Source organism: Epinephelus moara, chromosome 8 (assembly GCF_006386435.1).
Source record: "Epinephelus moara isolate mb chromosome 8, YSFRI_EMoa_1.0, whole genome shotgun sequence".
Taxonomy (NCBI): domain Eukaryota; kingdom Metazoa; phylum Chordata; class Actinopteri; order Perciformes; family Serranidae; genus Epinephelus; species Epinephelus moara.
Genome location: NC_065513.1, coordinates 43,017,350 through 43,035,345, shown reverse-complemented (window position 1 = coordinate 43,035,345; position 17,996 = coordinate 43,017,350). Strand labels below are relative to the sequence as shown.

At 40.0% G+C, this 17,996-nt stretch overlaps 3 protein-coding genes across 4 annotated transcripts in view; 1 reads left to right on the top strand and 2 right to left on the bottom strand.

The window, feature by feature from the left end:
• prdm6 (PR domain containing 6) overlaps window positions 1–17,996 on the top strand; it is a 189,385-nt gene that overhangs the window by 103,990 nt on the left and 67,399 nt on the right. The window lies entirely within an intron of this gene.
• On the bottom strand, window positions 1,778–6,503 carry LOC126394160 (GTPase IMAP family member 8-like). The gene is made up of 2 exons (XM_050050820.1): window positions 6,451–6,503; window positions 1,778–4,629 (listed from the first exon to the last, which is right to left on the bottom strand). Exons 1-2 carry the CDS (start codon window positions 6,470–6,472, stop codon window positions 1,778–1,780), a joined length of 2,874 nt encoding a protein of 957 aa, XP_049906777.1. The 5' UTR covers window positions 6,473–6,503.
• LOC126393700 (GTPase IMAP family member 8-like) lies at window positions 12,665–15,205 on the bottom strand. Its single transcript, XM_050049988.1, has 2 exons — window positions 14,580–15,205; window positions 12,665–14,300 (listed from the first exon to the last, which is right to left on the bottom strand). Exons 1-2 carry the CDS (start codon window positions 15,203–15,205, stop codon window positions 12,665–12,667), a joined length of 2,262 nt encoding a protein of 753 aa, XP_049905945.1.

Sequence of the window (17,996 nt, the reverse complement as noted above, 5' to 3'; positions counted from 1 at the left end):
TCCATCTTTCCACACACTATGTACACAGCCACAGACACACACACGCTCTCTTAAAATCAGGAATAAATACATAAAAACACAAATAATCCAATCTCTTCTTCGAGACTGATCTTTAATATGACAGTAGAAACCACGATCATAAAGCAAAAACGTTGCTGCTTCAACCAAACAAAGTTTACTGTGCTGCACAGCAATGGCTAAAACCGTCAATCATCAAATCTGAAAATTATTTCTTACATTTCTTCAAAATCAGAACAACACATTGGGGATCAGTGGATTGTCACAGTAGAAGATGCTTATCCATTTTTATACATCAGCTCTGCGAGAAAAAAAAAGTAATGATTCCACAGTTTATTTATCTAAGAAGAAGAACAACAACATATATTTCATTAATACCTGGGAGGAAATTCAATTTTTTCACTCTGTTGTCATACACACACAGGCCTGAAATACACACACATGCACAAACAGGACCTATACAAGCATTACATGGGGGGATGTCAGGGAAAAGGGTCTGCCTATGGACAGGTGCCCCAAGCAGTCGGGATTGGCCAGGGGCACCTCAGCACCTACCAGTCCATACTCCATGTTTGGTCTGAACAGGGACTTGAGCTGGCAACCCTCCGGTTCCCAACCCAAGTCCCTATGGACTGAGCTACTGCTGCACTGACACACTTTTTTTTTTTTCATTGTGAAACATGCTTACAATAAACAAGAGGAATATTTGCAGGTATATATGCAGATTGTGTGGAACAAAAAATTGTAAATGACTAAATAAAGCATCTTAGTGTTCCTTAAATGTGGTGACAGAAACAGTATTAACCTTTTGTAATTGTAAACACAACTGAAAATAATAACAATAACAGAATAATAACAGATATTTACAGCATGAGCATGGATGTTACATTTTATGATGCTAATTATTATGTAAATGTAAATACAAACTGCTGACAACAGAAATACACAGATAATTAAATCATTTAGGGATTTCTATTTGCTTCAGGTTTCTCTAGTTTACACTTAACGTTCACTGTAATATTTCTTAACCCTGTCCTAAAAGAAAAAAATAGTTAAATATCTGTTCAAAAGTTTTGACCGTTGCAAAAATAGTAATCTTTAAAGACAATATAGGCTGCCACTAATAAGATAGCTTACTAAGACGTCTGTTACACAGATACACTGAACTTTAAGGGCCCTATTTAGATGACAGCGCGTTTTTAAACTGTGCGCCATGGCGGAGAGTCTAAAATGGTCAGACTCTGTTACTCTGATCAGACTGTGAATTAGTCATGGGTGTGTTTTGGCCTTATCATTCAATAAGCCAATCAGAGTGTCACCTCTCATTCCCTTTAAAAGAGACGCGATTGGAGCGCATGGCGGAGAGCTAGTTAGATGGCGGACCTACCAACTGGAAAGAGTGAGCGTTTTACAGCTGAGGAGACAGATCTCCTCGTGCGGGAGGTGAAGGCCCGTCAGAACCAGATCTACGGGGACAGCAGACAGGCACCCAAGGAGTTAAACTTAATTAGCTTTTGTGTTCAGTTTGGCCACTGGCCACTAGAACTGATTATCATAGATATTTGCACCAACAATGAAACAACATCATTTTGTTATTTTTACACCAGATAGTGGTAAATAAAGTCATGAAGTCTGAGAAACTTGATGTAGGCTAACTCTATACACAAGTTCAATACAAAAGAAAATGTAATTCATTTCATGTTTTAAGTCAACAAAAGAACAGCTTTTCAACCACAAATCCGGCGCAGTTTGAAGCATCTCATAATATGCTACAAGGCTTGGTTTGTTTGGCTTTCTTCAGGCTTTCTTTATGTGTCCCTGGCTTCATGTGTCCCTGTATCCAGTTATGCATTTCCTCTTCGTGTTTTTTCTCGAGGTCATGTATTTCTTTGTGAAGACGTTCTCCATTTTCAAAACCAAGTCTCAACTTCAGATCAGTCATTTCCTGTTCTTGTTTTTTCTCCAGTTCATGCCACTCTGTCTCGTACACTGTGTTTCTGTGCAGCTGTTGCATAATGAAGTCATTTTGGTTTTGTTGCCTCAGCTTCAGATCCGCCATTTCCATTTCAGACATGTCCTCCATTACCGTTTCAAACATGTTCATCGTGACGTAAATATTGTTGAATTCATTGTTTTCCACAGCTTGCTCTCTGGCCTTCTCTTCATTTTTCTTCCTTACGTCCTCCTTTCTCTGCATATAGAGTTCCCCTAATGCTCTGCATTCTCTTTCCTCGTGTTCTCTTCTGATCTTATCGTCTTCTTTTCTTTTCTTTTCGTATATTTCGATTTCCTGCTCATGTTCTTGTTTTAGCTTTTCGAGTCGTTTTTGCTCCTCATGCCGTCTCTGTTGATCCTCTCTTTGTCGTTTCTCCCACTGTTCTGTTCGTTCCTTCTCCCAAATCTCTTGTTGTCGTCTGATCTCCTCTCTCTCCTGCATCCACTTTTTCTGAGCAGTTGAGTTTTCTTCAGTTCCAGATTTTATTTTTTTCTCCACCACTTCAAGATTTTGTTCCCACTGCCTTTTTTGAATTTCATCCTGTCTTTTTGCCTTCCTTTCCTCTGCAATTCTTTCTTCTTCCTTTCTCCTCAGCCTTTCTTGCTCCTTCTCAATGTTTTCCCCCATTTCCTTGATTACTATGCTTTTCAGCTCTTGTTCTTGTTCCCTTCTGGTTGTTTGTCTTCCAAACTGTTTTTTCTTCGCCCGCATTTCTTTCTTCTGCATGTTATCAAGGTCCATCACCTCTCTCTGTATCTCTTTTTCCTTTTCCTTCAGGATCCTCCTCATTTCCTTTTGTATGGCTGCCTCAGCTTCTTGGAACATCTCAGAGGTGTAGCAGCCACCACCATTTCTGTTCACCATTGATTCGACTTTTCTCAGTAGCTCTGTGACTTGAGCGCGACTCTGATCTTTGTTGTTGAAGACCTGGTATCTTCCTCCACAGTCATCGATCAGTTTGTCAACAAAGCCTTTCCTGTCTTCCTGTATATATTTTTCAAATGTTTGATTCTGAAGATCATCTCCTCTGGTGAAGAGAACAAAGATGTAGTCTTTTGAGTTCTTGCCAAAAAACTCCTTGATCAGTTCCACAGTATCTTTCTCCTCCTGTGTACAGCGGCCGATCTGCAGCACTAACAAGAACACGTGAGGTCCAGGAGACAACATGCTGACACATTTCACAAGCTCCTGTTTAACTTGTTCATTGGTCAGAGTTGTGTCGTACAAGCCGGGGGTGTCGACTATGACCACAGGCCGTCCATCAATCTCCCCTGTTGCTTTCTTGCAGATCACCGTCACTGACTTTGGGCTTGCTTGAGATGTGAAGCATGGTCTGCCCAGAATAGTGTTTGCAGTGGCGCTCTTTCCGCAACCAGTCTTCCCAATCAGCACCATCCTGAGACACTCTCTGCTCTGAAGTTTATAACCAGCCATCTTTGGTACAGATTGTTGGTGTGCAACCTTTTTCTCCAGTGGCTTGGCCATCATGTCCTTTGTGAAACATCTGGACTGACCAGCTCTCATCTGTTCCACAGTGTGCAACACATGGAAAACCTGCTGCTTGTCTCTAAGGTCGAAGACAAAATATCGTTCTCGGCAGCTCTGACGGAGCTCTCGGATGTGCACATTCTCCCTTAGACATTTTACAACAGCTTGAGACTTAGTATCAGACTTCACAGTGAACAGGATCAAGGTGAAGTCAGTCACTCGAGAGCTGAATGTGTTCTGGATGGCCTCTAACTCTTTCTTGTCTTCCTCACTTGGGGGACCCACCGGTAGGACCAAAATGAAGGCATGGACACCCTCAGGATCACAGAGGGACATACACCTGAGTGATTCCTCCATCACTGCCTCCTGAGGTTTTCCATACATGGCAGGCAGCTCCACCAGGGAAACTTTACGTCCACACACCTCTCCCTGATTTTTAACACACTTTGAAGAGCTGGCAAGTGGACCAAACTTTCTTTCCCCCAGAATGGCATTAACGGCTGAACTCTTCCAGGATCCAAATCTCCCACACAATACTAAGTTCAGAGGAGGTTTTGAGGCCACAGCTACCGTCATAGGATCAGTCCCTTCAGTATAACTAAGATGGCATCCGTCATTGTCGATCACTATCTTCTCCATCTGCTCAATCAGTTCTTGATAATCACATTCGGGAAGATTTTTTCTTTCAAAGTCAATCCTGTGCTGCCTTTGTCTGCAGTCTTGGATGATTTGGTTCATTGAAGAATTCTCTACCTCACCAGTTTGTGTTTGGATGACCATTAAGTGTTTTAAGGCATCTTCACCAAAGAAACTCAGGATGAACTTAAATTTTTGTCTGTCCTCTCCATTGAAATCAGACGACTTCACTAACAGCAGGAGGACATTTGGTCCAGGGGAGCAAAGAGCGACACAGTTTTTCATCTGGTTTCTCACTCTGTCCTCAGGCAGACTGAAGACATCTGGGGTTTTCACTACTGTTAATGTTTTTCCTCTCCAATCTCCATACGTGACTCTACATTGCTTTGAGATTTTCTGATAAGGATCATCATCATCCCTTGTGATGAAGTCACATAGTGTTGATGTTTCATGTTGTCTCTTTCCAAACACCACAATCCTGAGGTCAGATGCTGTAAAACAACAAAATAATTTGTTTCAGTGATTTCTACACTACTGTACTGAGACAATACAAATTAATAGGATGGAATTTGAAAAATACTTATTGATTCTCTGAGTTGCAGTTGTAGGAGTTTTAAAGTGTCCCTTCATTAAGTTTGTTACTGCTGGCTAATTAGGAAATGTTCAGGTACTGGCATCAAAAGCACAATTAAAAAATGGTGCATTAATATGAAGAAGAGAACAATGAAGGTTCTGTCTCCATTAATGTTTGCCCTTAACGTTGAACCAGTTGCAGAAGCTATGAAAATATATTGATGTCACGATGATATCCAGGGTATCAATTTGGGAACAAACTGTCAAACAAAGCAGTTATAAGCAGTTTATATTTATGCCTCTGCACCAGTGATAGTCGTGTCCAGAGGCATTATGCTTTCGGGTTGTCTGTCTGTATGTCAAGAACACCTTGAGGGAATTTCTTCAAATTTGGCACAAATGTCCACTTAAACTTAAAGATGAACTGGTTAGTTTTCGGCAGTCGTAGGTCAAAGGTCAAGGTAGTTGTGACCTCATTTGTCTCATTCTCGTGAATGTGATATCTCAAGAATGACTTGAGGGAATTTTTCCAAATGTGGCATAAACATTCACTTGGACTCAAGTGAACTGATTAGGTTTTGCTGGTCAAAAATTAAGGTCACCGTCATCCCATCCTTTGCATTCTTGTGAATGTGCTATCTAAATAACACCTTGAGGGAATTCTTTTAAATTTGGCACAAACATCAATTCAATAATTCAAATTTGATGCTCAAAGGTCAAAGTCACTGACCTTCCGTTTGTTGCATTTCGTGAATGCAATATCTCAAGAATGCCATGAGGGTATTTCTCCAAATTTGGCACAAACTTTCACTTGGACTCAAGGATGAACTGACTAGAATTTGGTGGTCAAAGGTCAAGGTCACTGTGACCCCATCTGTTGCATTCTTGTGAATGTGGTATCCCAAGAACACGTTGAGGGAATTCCTTTAAATGTGGCATAAACATTCACATGGAGGATGAACTGATTAGAATTTGGTGGGCAAAGGTCACTGTGACCTCGCAAAACATGTTTTTGGCCATAACTCAGGAAAACATACGCTAATTATGACAAAATTTCACATAAATGTGTAATAGGATTGGATGATGAAGTGATGAAATCTAATATCCAAAAGGTCAAAGGTGAGCGTCACTGTGACATCATAATATTCTGCAATCAAACTTTCCCTGTCCTACTTTCCAAACATTTTGCCAGATGCTGAATTGGTGACACTGATCTTGGTTGCCCATGTTGGAGCTGTGCTGATTGTATAGATCTCCTGTACTGCCAGGGGAATCCATGTTTTCACAGACATGGATGTAAACCACGCAACTCGATTGGTGTGCGGGGGCATACAACCGTGAGGCAGTAATTCTAGTTTAGTGTTTGCCTAAAATTTGTACATCGGTGCTCTTTGTTCTTGAGGTTATATAATATTTGCTTTTTTGTCTGTACAGTAAGAGCGAGCCGAGCATATCATCATGCTTCTAACTCTTAAATTTCTTATTTGGGTACATGGGAGTGGTTGTCTTTTTTTCTAAATGAAAAAAAAAGACAAAAATTAAACAAAATGCTACATTAATCACTCTTTTGCTTTTGGAGGTGCAGGACATCATCAAAATCAAAACAACCTGACAGATACACAGCCACTGATCACTGGTTACAATGTTATCAGTAACATTTTAAACAACGGTTCAAAGTTTCTGGCCACATGGCACCAATGCAAGGCTTTAGTGATAACATATTCCTTCTGGCTACTTACCAAATGACGATGCTGCTGCCATTATGTCACTTCGGCGCAAACTTCAAATGGAGGAAAATTCAAATGGAGAAGCTGATGGCTGTCTGTTGGGTTCTATGAAACAAGACAAAATTGGAACAATGAAATATAGAGATAAAGCAACCCAACACAAAAACTACTTTTTTTTTTTAGAAAACGTAGTCTGAGAAAACTTATATTAAGCAGATATACATGGTCATTGAAGGTGAGTCATACTCTAATACAACCCTGATTTAAAAAGATGTTGGGACATATGTGATGATTTTCAAATCCTGTTCAATCTTTAATCAATTCAATAAAGTACAAAGCCAAAATATTTACTGCTCAAACTAATAAATTTTTTTTTTCCTTTTTTTTTTGTAAATATGCACTCATTCTGAATTTGATGCCTGCAACACGTTTCATAAAAGTTGGGACAGGGGCGACAAAAGACTGAGACAGTTCCACAGGTAAAAGGGTTAGTTGATAACAGGCAATAGTATCATTATGGGGTATGAAAGGGGTATCCTCGAAAGGCTCAGCTGTTCACAAGCAAGGATTGTGCAAGGTTCACGACTTTGTGAAAAACTGATAGAATAGAACAAAGTTTGTCAAAGACAATTGCAAGAAATTTAGCGATTTCATTTTCTATGATCCATAATAACTTCAAAAGATTCAGAGAATCCTGCGAAATCTCTACACATAAGAGGCCAGGCTGAAAACCAGCACTGAATGGCTGTGACCTTTGACCCCTCAGACTGCACTGCATTAAAAAGCAACATGATTGTATGAAGGGTATTACTACATGGGCTCAGGAACACTTTGGAAAAGTATTGTCAGTGAACACAGTTCATCACTGCATCTACCCTGCAAAGTGAAAGCCAGATATCAACAACATCCAGAAACGGCGCTGACCTCTCTGAGAGCTTTACCAGCTCAAAGTTCAAAGCCAGCATCTGTGATGGTACAGAGGTGTGTTAGTGCCCATGGCATCATGGCTAACTTTCACATTTATGAAGGCACCATGAACACTGAAAGGCACACACAGGTTTTGAGCAACATATGCTGCCATCCAGAAGTCTTTATAAGGAAAGTCCCTGCTTACTCCAGCGAGACAATGCCAAGTAACTACAGTGTGGCTTCGCAGTAAAAAAAAAAAATGTGTTTACTAGAACGGCCTGCCTGTAATCCAGACCTGTCTCCTATTAAAAATGTGTGGCGCAATATGAGGCACAAAATGTGACAACTGAGACCCTGGACTGTTGAGAAATTTAAGTCGTATATCAAGCAAGGATGGGAAAAAAATTCACTTTCAAGACTTCAGAAATTAGTGACCTCAGCTACCAAAGCACTTACTGAGGTTTGCTAAAAGAAAAAGGTGTCCAGACTTTTTTGGAGGGTCAAATTAAGAATGAGTCTTTATTTATATATATAAAAAAAAGTTTATCCATTTGAACTTTAAATATCTCGTCTTTGTACTGTTTTAATTAAATGAAGGTCAAAAAGGATCAACAGATCATTGCACTCTGCTTTTATTAACACTTTACACAACTTTATTGAAATCAGAGTTGTTAAAGTGTGGATGCCTTTGATGGTTTAAAGTCTAACCCAAGTGCAGCTGAACTGAACACATATTTGTGTTTAATTTTCAGCAATCAGGCAAACATTTCAAAATAAAATCAGGCTTTCTCTGCTGGCTGCTAGCTGTCATTTCTTTTTGCTATTTCCTCCTCACATACTGAACATGCTGCACTCACCTGAGGTTTGTTGCTGTCACTCTGTCATTGAAGTTTACGTCCTCTTGTAGTTTTTGTTGAAGCTCTCTTGTGCTCTCTCAAACTTTGGTCCTGCTCCATCTTATTTAGAGCAGTCAGCACCTGAGGATGATCAAGAAACTGCTTACATTAGTCCATTCACATATTTTTCTGTAATACATTTATTCAATGTGTATCTTTTTCATACATTTTTTATTTGCGGCATGTATTTTCTAGTTGTCTACTCACCAGGTGAAATTCTTGTGTAAATTTTCATTGAAGCACTTCAACGTCCCAACACCATAATGCGTTTAACGCACCCAAGACGGCCTCTTTGAGTTGACAGGGCAGGGCCAAACGTAGGTATGGCAACAATGAGACAGCCCAGTAGAACCAGAATTGCCACAGTGATAAGTGGCTTGGGTAACCAGGGTTGGGCATATGAGATAGCAGCCAAGTGATGTAATCAGTCATCTCTCTACAGCATGCAAAAACATGAACACCTCCTAAACAAAGTTATATTTTACCAAATTTTAGAGGTATGTGTGTAATATTATAACAGTACTTGGATTAGAACTTGGGATTTAATTTTTTTTCTGCCAGAGAAACAAGACTTGTGTAGGAACAGTGACATTAGCATGAATCAAAACGTCTCCTTTTGTCTGCAGATTTGGAATCTCCCTGAAACTTCAATAGGTGTGGATGAGAGCAGAGGTTTTCCCGTCAAGGAAAATCAAAAGTGAAACTCTTCCACAGCAGAGTATCGCCACTGGTATACAAAAATAATACAAGGAAACAGATGTTTACATGTTACGGTAAATGAATCATCCAAGTACATCATCAGAGCCTCTTCCTTGTTTCATTCCTGTAAGAGGTACGTGTATTTCTTAGAAGGGTTTTTCTATTGTTTTTCTAATGTCTCTCAGGTTGGTACGTGCCATTAATTCTTTCTTTTTACATACTGAAACCTACACATTGAAAGTTCCTCAACAAATCTAACACAATAGTTTGAAGTTCAAAGGTAGGCAGGTGTGCTAGCTGTCCGAGCAGAGTCACGTCAGCTGTAAACCGTGAAGTGTATAGAATTTGTCACAAGAGAAATGCTACAGCTTCTCAGAAGCAGCGTTATGAGTTTTGTTGACCAGCAGCCAGGTTTGGTGATGGGTGTTAGTCAAGTCAAGTCAAGTCAGTTTATTTATATAGCACATTTAAAAACAACAGAAGTTGACCAAAGTGCTTCACATAACACAGAAATGATCAATCAAAAAACAACAAAACAAAGCAAAAGTCATAAATAAGAAGATATAATAAATTAGTAAAGAGCGATCGGACAACCAACAAATAAAACATAGAATCGAATAAACACAAGAGCCTATTTACACGATAATAAATTAAAAGGCTAAAGAAAAAAGGTGAGTCTTCAGACGTGCTTTGAAGACTTCGATGGACGGGGAAGTTCTAATATTTAGTGGCAAACTATTCCACAATTTTGGGCCGACAACTGAAAATGCACGATCACCTTTGGTTTTTAACTTGGTGTGTGGAATGAGGAGCAGTGATTGGTCAGCAGATCTAAGGGGTCTGGAAGTGGAATAGGGGATGACCATATCAGAAATGTACCCTGGTGACAGTCCATGCAGTGCTTTAAAAACAAATAAAAGGATTTTAAAATCAATTCTGTACTTCACTGGTAACCAGTGAAGAGAGGCCAGTACAGGGGAGATATGGTCTCTCTTCCTGGTACCAGTGAGGAGTCTTGCTGCTGCATTTTGAACCAGCTGCAGGCGTGAAAGTGTTGACTGACTGAGTCCAGTATAAAGGGAATTGCAGTAATCGATGCGAGAGGAAATAAATGCATGGAGTAGGGTCTCTAAGTCTTTGGCGGACAGTAGTGATTTAACTTTTGCTATTGATCTTAAGTGGTAGAAGGCAGTGCTAACAACTGAATTTATTTGTTTGTCGAATTTTAAACCAGAATCAAATATGACACCAAGATTTCTTGCATGGGATTTTACATTTTCTGACAAAGGCCCGAGGGCATCAATTATTGACGTGGGGTAGTTTGCAGGGCCGAAGATTAAGATTTCTGTTTTGTTTTGGTTCAGCTGGAGGAAGCTTTTTTCCATCCAGGTTTTTACATCCTCAATGCAATTTAAAAGGGATGAGACACTGCATGGATTGTGTGTGTTAACCTTGAAGTTGGTTGCAACTTTGCCCTTGAGCAAGTTCTGGTAATACAACATAATTATATGAGCCGTTTCAGTGGACCTGTTTTGTATATGACAAAGAGATTTGATCTAATAAAGTCTGGAGGCTGACACAGGTATTAGAATATTAGGTATTAGGTATTTTAATAGTGTCACTTCATCCACTTAAACTGCTGCTACTAACCTACCACTACCCTACAATACTTGTTTTTAATAACACTGATTTTGATGGTTGCAAGCGATTACATCTCGCATGGCATCTTTCCACATCAATCACACACACATATACACTTAAAACAAACAAACAAACAAATATCTGTTGACACGCACTGATCTTTAATGTGAAAGTACAATATAGAGTAGAAACCACAATTACATGACAAAAGGTCTGGAACATTGACTGTAAACAAGGTAAACAGGTTAACTCGTCCACGGCAGGATGTTCATTGTTCAGCCCACACATAGAGAATGAACCATTATGATGATATCTGTCACATGCCACAGTTAAAACGTCAACAGTGGCAGCAGAGACATTAACAACTAACTGCAGCAAGTATAAGCCAGTTCTTCCACACTGAGACGTGAGCTGCAGAGTTCGCTACATTAATTCATACCACCATCATTTCCCTCTGTATATGTTAAGCCCTAACCCTAAACATGGTTTAAATCATCAATCAGCAAATCTGAAAATTATTTTACATGTTTTGTTTGGCAAAATTGAGAACAACATATTGGAGCCCATTTTTTTCAAGGCCAGTGGATCGTAGCCTTACAACATTGTCACGGTAGAACAAGCTCACAGATTATCATACATCAGCTCCACAAGGAAAAAACGTGTGACGATTCAGGTCACTCACCTTAACACATTTTTAAAATTGTACAAATACAATATTACCTTCAGGATTATAAACACAACTAAGCAAAAGAATAAAAATAGATATTTACAGTGTGAGTGAGGATTTTTAGTTACATTTTGTGGCTGCCATTATTATGGTTATATTGTTCACTTGACTTGTACAAAAGTAGTAATCTTAAATAACAATATAGGCTGCAGTTGATTACACTTGTTCACTAACATGTCTGTTACACAGATGCACTAAACTTTAAAGCTCATGAACATGCAAAGAGCCAAACTTGATCTGCTGTTATAATCAGTGTAACTTAGGCTAAAGATATTATATACTGCCAACCCAGTCTCGCTCAGAAGTTGTCAATTACTGATGACAAAAGCTGTCTTTTCACATCGACATACTACGCAGCCGGTCGCCCTTATTGTGTACCAGCACCCGGCAGCGTCAGGGGGAAACGTGATGGGACAACCATGTAAGTTAAGGGGGTCAAAGTAGGAGGATGGCTGGTAGTAGGGGTGGTAGATGGGTCCAACAACCAACAACTTTTACCCGAGAGGCCAGTGTTTGCTTCCCATAAGATTGTAAAGCCAAACCCTGTTCTTTTTTCCTAAACCCAACTACATTGCATATGTTGGCTAATCGTAACCACGTGTGTTTGTTGTTGAAGGAAAAATAGGTCAATTTGCCGTGTTGTATTATAGTGCGTTAGACGTCGTGCTTTTATTTTAAAAGAGACTGTATGCAAACTGTACATTTCCTGTCAAAACGGAAGTGTAATTTGAAAACAATGTACGTAACAGGCTGAGGTTGACACGGTGTCACAGAACATCAATAACCAACACACACAGGGTACCTTGCATGTAATATCTCAATGTGGAAAGTCCATGCGTCAATATGTGACAAGGTTGGAGTGAGAATGTGTTGGCAGAGGAGAAAGATTCTAAATGACAATGCATCTTAACTTCAAAAAATATGGTGACAAATACAATATTACCTTCAGTAGTATAAACACAACTAAACAAAAGAGTAAAAATAGATATTTACAGCGTGAGCATGGATTTTGGTTACATTTTATGGTTGCAATTATTATGTTGATGTTGTTTACTTGACTTGACTACAAAAGTAGTAATCATTGTCCACTAAAAGCTCATGAACATGCAAAGAGTCAAACTTGATCTGCTATAATAATCAGTGTAACTTAACTTATGCACTACAGTGTAGTGGCCACTTCTCACAACTGTACAGCTTTATGTATCATATTGTTATTTTCATGTCAGACATTGGTTAAATAAAGAAATGCTTTCCTTGATATCTATATACACCAGGTTAATGTCTGACTCGTCAAACATAAGCCCACCATTTTGCACTGGAAACTATGCTGCTGTTTGGAATAAGAACAAACGCCTCACAAAATGCTGCAGACCTTGCCTTGTACGGCTTTCATCACATATGCCTGAATCCATTCATTTCTTTCCTCCTCATGTTCTTTCTCGAGCGCATCGATTTCTTTTTGCTGATACTCTTTGTTGTAGGAAGAAAGATTGTATTTCAGATCATTCATTTCTCGTTCTTGCTTTTTCTTCAGTTTATCAAAGTTTTTCTTGAATGCTCTGTTTTGGCTTAGGCGTTTTATCATATCGTCATTTTTGTTTTCATGGCTCTTCTTCAGATCCTCCATTTCCCGTCTGTACTTTTCCTTCTCAGCTGAAACATCACTGTCGTATCTCAGTCTGAATTCATTGCATTCTTCAGCAAGCTTCCTGGCCTCCTCTTCAGTTTCCCTCCGTACTTCCTCCATTTTCCTCCTGAAGTGTTGTTGTAATACTTGAATTTCCTTGCTCTCGTGTTCTCTTCTTATTATGTCGTCTGCATTTTCATATATTTCCATGTCCTCCTGAAATTTATGTCTGAGCTTTTCATCTCGCTCCTCTTCTCGTCTCCTTTCTTCCTCTCGACGGCGTTCGTCCCACCATTCCCGTCTCTCCTGCTCCCAAGCCTCTTTTCCTTGTCTCATGTCATCTCTGTCTCGTATTAAATACACCAAGCCAGCCATTTCCTGCTTTTCTGATGTATATGCTAGTTTTGCCTCCAGAGTTTCAAGTTCTCGCTTCCAATCATGTAGTTGGTATTCCTCCTCCCTCTTCTTCCTCCTCTCCTCCTCTTCTCTCTTTTCTCTTTCTCTCATTCTCTTCTCTTCGTCTTGATTCTTTATGTGCTCCTTCTTTTCTTTCACTAGTTTGGCCTTCTCTATTCTTTCTTGATCCAGTTTAGATCTAAGATCTGCAATCGCTTCTTGATATTTTCTTTCAAGGTCCCTCTGTTTCCTCTGTATCTCTTCTTCCTTTGACCTCATGATTTTTTCTATTTCCTGTTGTATGGCTGCCTCAGCTCCTTGGAAGACATCTGAGGTGTAGAAGCCACCGTCATTCTTCCTTACCATTGACTCAACCTTGGTCAGCAACTGGCTGACCTGAGAACGATTCTCCCGATTGTTGTTGTTGAAGACATGGTATCGCCCTCCACATTCAGTTATCAGTTTTTTTAAGGCCTTTTCAGTGTCCTCTTCTATGTAACTCTCAATTGTTTGATTTTGAAGTTCATCTCCTCTGGTGAATAGAACAATGATGAAGTCTTCTGATTTCTTACCAAAAAACCCCTTGATCAGTTCCACAGTATCTTTTTCTTCCTGTGTTAAGCGGCCGATCCGCAGCACCAGTAAGAAAACATGAGGTCCTGGAGCTAACAGTCTGATGCATTTCCTAACCTCATCTTGAACTTCATCATTGGACAGAGTTGTGTCAAACAAGCCGGGGGTGTCGACCACAGCGACAGGCCTCCCGTCAATCTCTCCTGTTACTTTCTCGCAAATCTTGGTCACTGACATTTGACTGACTCTAGAATTAAAGCATTCTTTGCCCAAAATGGTGTTTCCAGTTGCACTCTTTCCACAACCAGTCTTCCCAACCAGCACCATCCTGAGACAGTCTCTCCTTGTCATCATCCTGAAAGACTCTCCAATTGGTGCCACCCTGGGAGACATCCTCGGGGTAATACTGGGAGGCTTTGTTCTCAGGTCCATCCTGGGAGACTCTCTACCTGGCACCATCCTGGGAGACTCTCTACCTGGTACCATCCTGGGAGACTCTCTATCTGGTACCATCCTCGGAGACTCTCTACTAGGCCCCTTCCAGGGAAACTCTTCTCTGAGCACCATTCTGCGAGGCTTTGTACTCGGGGCCAAACTGGGAGGCTTTTGACTCGGCACTGTCCTGAGAGATGCTCTATCAGGCCGTGACCTCTGAAACTTTCCACCGTGATACTTAAAATCTTCAGCATCGGTTGAATGTCTTGCAATCAGCTTGGGAAACATATCCTTTGTGAAGCTTCTGCATCCCACACCTCCCATCTTTTCCACAGTATGTAACACCTCAGAGACCTGCTCCTTGTCATTGATGTTGTAGACAATACATTGACCACCACCGTTCTGAAGAAGCTGTTGGATGTCTCTGTATTCCTGGAGAAACCTCTCAACTGCTAGAGAGTCATGATTTGCCTCCACAGTAAAAAGAATCATGGTGAAATCATAGACCCTGAAGCTGAATGTTTTTCGGAGGGTCTCTAACTCTTTCTTGTCTTCCTCACTTGGGGCACCTAAAGGTAGGACCAGGATGAAGGCATGGACGCCCTCTGGATCACAGAAGGAGATGCACTTCAGTGATTCATTCTTTGCTGCCTCCTGAGGTTTTCCATACAAAGCAGGCAGCTGCACCACAGAAACCCGACGTCCACACACCTCTGCCTTATTTTTTACACACTCTGTTGAGTCACCTGATGAGCCAAGCTTTCTTGCTCCCAGAATTGCATTAGCTGTTGCAGTCTTCCAGGCTCTATGTCTTCCACACAACACCAGGTTTAGAGGGGGTTTTGCACATGCAGGTGCTACCATGGGATCATTGAAGGTTAAATATCGCCCCCTGTTTTCATCCACTACTTTCTCCATTTTTATCATCAATTCTTGACGATCAGAGTCAAGAAAAGCTCTTTCACTGAAGTTCATTGTGTGCTGTCTTTGTCTGCAGTCTTGGGTAAGTTGGTTCACTGAGTAATTCCCTCCTCTATCATTTTGTGTTAGGACTACCACTGAGTGTTCAAAAGCATCTTGTTCGAAGAAGTTCATGATGAAGTTCAATTTTTGTCTGTCCTCCTCAGTAAAATCTGAAGGGTTCACTAACAGCAGCAGAACATTTGGTCCAGGGGGGTACTGAACTGTGCACTTCTTCATCTCATGTCTCACTCTCTCCAAAGGCAGACTGAAGATGTCTGCTGATTTTATTACTGTGAAGGTTTTTTTCCTCCACTCTCCTTGGATATGTGCAAATTGCTTGGTCATTTTTGGATGAGAAGAATCTGTTTTTCCACTTAGGCAGTCACTCAGTCTTGTCTTTTCATGGTGACTTTTGCCAAACATTGCAATCCGAAGTTCAGATGCTATAAAACAATAAGAACAAAAGCATTTCAAATTGATGTAATTCCATGAGGTACTTTTCATTGTCTTCTCTTCATTAATGTCAGTCATACATCCCTAAAGGAGTTTGGAGACAGATTTCTTCTCATCACGCAAAAAATACTACAATGGAAACTGCTTATGATTATCACAGTAACAGTGATCAACTGCCTGTATGGATCAGAAAGGGACAGAATCAATCCTACAAATGCTCAACTCTTACAGTGTTCATGTTGTATCTTTTCATACATGACATACAAGGAAACAAGAATTACTGCTTCTAGGTTTGGTGTCTCTAATCACGTCAAGTTGCAGTTATAGTTTACATCCATGTCTGTGGAAACATGGATGCTTCATACACATCTTCCCCCAGCAGCAATCAAGATTAGTGTCACCAACTCAGTATTTGACCTCTTCTGTTCCTGAGTTATGACACTGAATAATGGCCAGAAGAGTGTTTATGCACAACATTGTGATGTCACAGTGAAGTTGACCTTTGCCCTTTGGATATGAAATGTCATCACTTCATCGATTTATTCTATTTGACCATTTTGATGTTGATGATATGTTGTCATAATTAGCTTAATAATTATTGAGTTATCATCAAAAACATGTTTTGTAAGGTCACAGTGACCTTGAACTTTGATCTATGAACACCAAACTCTGATAAGTTCATTATTTGGTCCAAGTTGACATTAGTGGCAAATTTGAAGAAATTCCACTAAGGTGTTCTTGAGATATAGCGTTTGTCGAGAACTAAATGGACGCAAGGTCACAGTGACCTTGATTTTTGACCATTAATTATTTCATGGTTGAGTCCAAGTGGATGTTTGTACCAAAGTGAAGAAATAAGTTACAGTCGTTCTTAAGATACAGGGTTCACGAGAATAGGACAGACGGGGTCATAGTGACCTTGACCGTTGACCTATAGCAAAATTCTAATCATTTCATCATTGAGTCCAAGTGGACATTTGTGCCAAATTTGCAAAAAAAAAATCCCTCAAGGCATTCGTGAGACATCAAGTTCACGAGAATGGGATGAACGGACAGACAACCCGAAAACATAATGCCTACTCTACAGCCGCATCTATCTGCGGCGCAGAGGAAAAAAATTTTGGTATTTCTTCTGGTAGTAGGGAGGTCTTGCCTCTGGACTATTAGCTTTCCTCATCAATTTGCCACTTTTTTTGTTACCACTGTTGGAAAGCAAGTGTACAGAGAGTTTATAAAAGCTTGTCTACTGAAAACAGCTGCCTGCTGCTGCTTTGGCCTGTAGAGCTGCAGAATTGATGAAAATAATTGCAGCACTACATGTTACCCTTTCCACATTACAAAGATCCATTCAAGTCAGGGTCAATATTAAACATACATCTTTTGTCCTTTTTTGTTGTTGTGGTAAACATGAATACAAGCATTCAATTTGAGTTCCAGTTACGTTCCGAGATGACCACTTTAGCCAATCTGTGGGAAAATGTAAGGCTGTAATTTTTGGTCAGGTAAACCTAAAATTTTCAAATTTCGAACCTTAGGATTCTATCTGTGCCTTGCTTTCTGAAAATTTGGGCAGCATTTTCAGCTTTGGAAATACTCTGTTTTGCCAATAAATTTAGTTGACCATATTCACTTATTGCTTAGTTAAATGCTCCTTTAAACCCAGTTTTGTGTTCAGTTCAGTTTTTGAACATTTAAACCCAATGCTTTTCAAATATTTGCTATATTAAATAGGCATTAGTGGGTTTTATCAGTGCTAAAGGCGTAATTTAGAAGGCTCCTGCTAAACTCACTAGTGCAAACTAAATGGCCATTGGCAAAATTTAACATTTCAACAATGATGTGGTTACTGTGTGGTTTTATGTAGGCACAAAAACTGCTTGGTTATAGATCAGAAAAGATTGTGTTTGGCTTAAAATATCTGGATTTGGTGACACTTTCCCTGCTGGAAACACCTACATGATGTTTTGTTGATGTTTTGTCCATGGGCGAACGTCAAATGTGATGAGGTCTGAGTGACAATCTGTTGCTTCTACACCCTTCCCACCCACAGATTCAACCCTGGGACACTGCGATGAATGGACTCATTGTTCTCTGAGCAGAAACTAATGCCATCAGAATAACTTCAAAGATGCTATATTCACATTAAAATTCTATACTTAGTAACTTATAAGGTTTTTAACTTTCCATTCTCTGAGTCTGCAGCTGTGTTATTAAGGGTTTGGCCCACTGCCTTCATTCT

What these genes read in the sequence shown, in the direction of transcription:
- LOC126394160 (XM_050050820.1), bottom strand. Translation starts at nt 6,472, where the DNA reads ATGGCAGCAGCATCGTCATTTG. An exon ending in GGCAGCAGCATCGTCATTTG is followed by an intron (nt 4,630 to 6,450) that starts GTAAGTAGCCAG and finishes GTTGTTTTACAG; the next exon opens with CATCTGACCTCAGGATTGTG.
- LOC126393700 (XM_050049988.1), bottom strand. Translation starts at nt 15,205, where the DNA reads ATGGTAGCACCTGCATGTGCAAAACCCCCTCTAAACCTGGTGTTGTGT. An exon ending in ACCGATGCTGAAGATTTTAA is followed by an intron (nt 14,301 to 14,579) that starts GTATCACGGTGG and finishes TATTACCCCGAG; the next exon opens with GATGTCTCCCAGGGTGGCAC.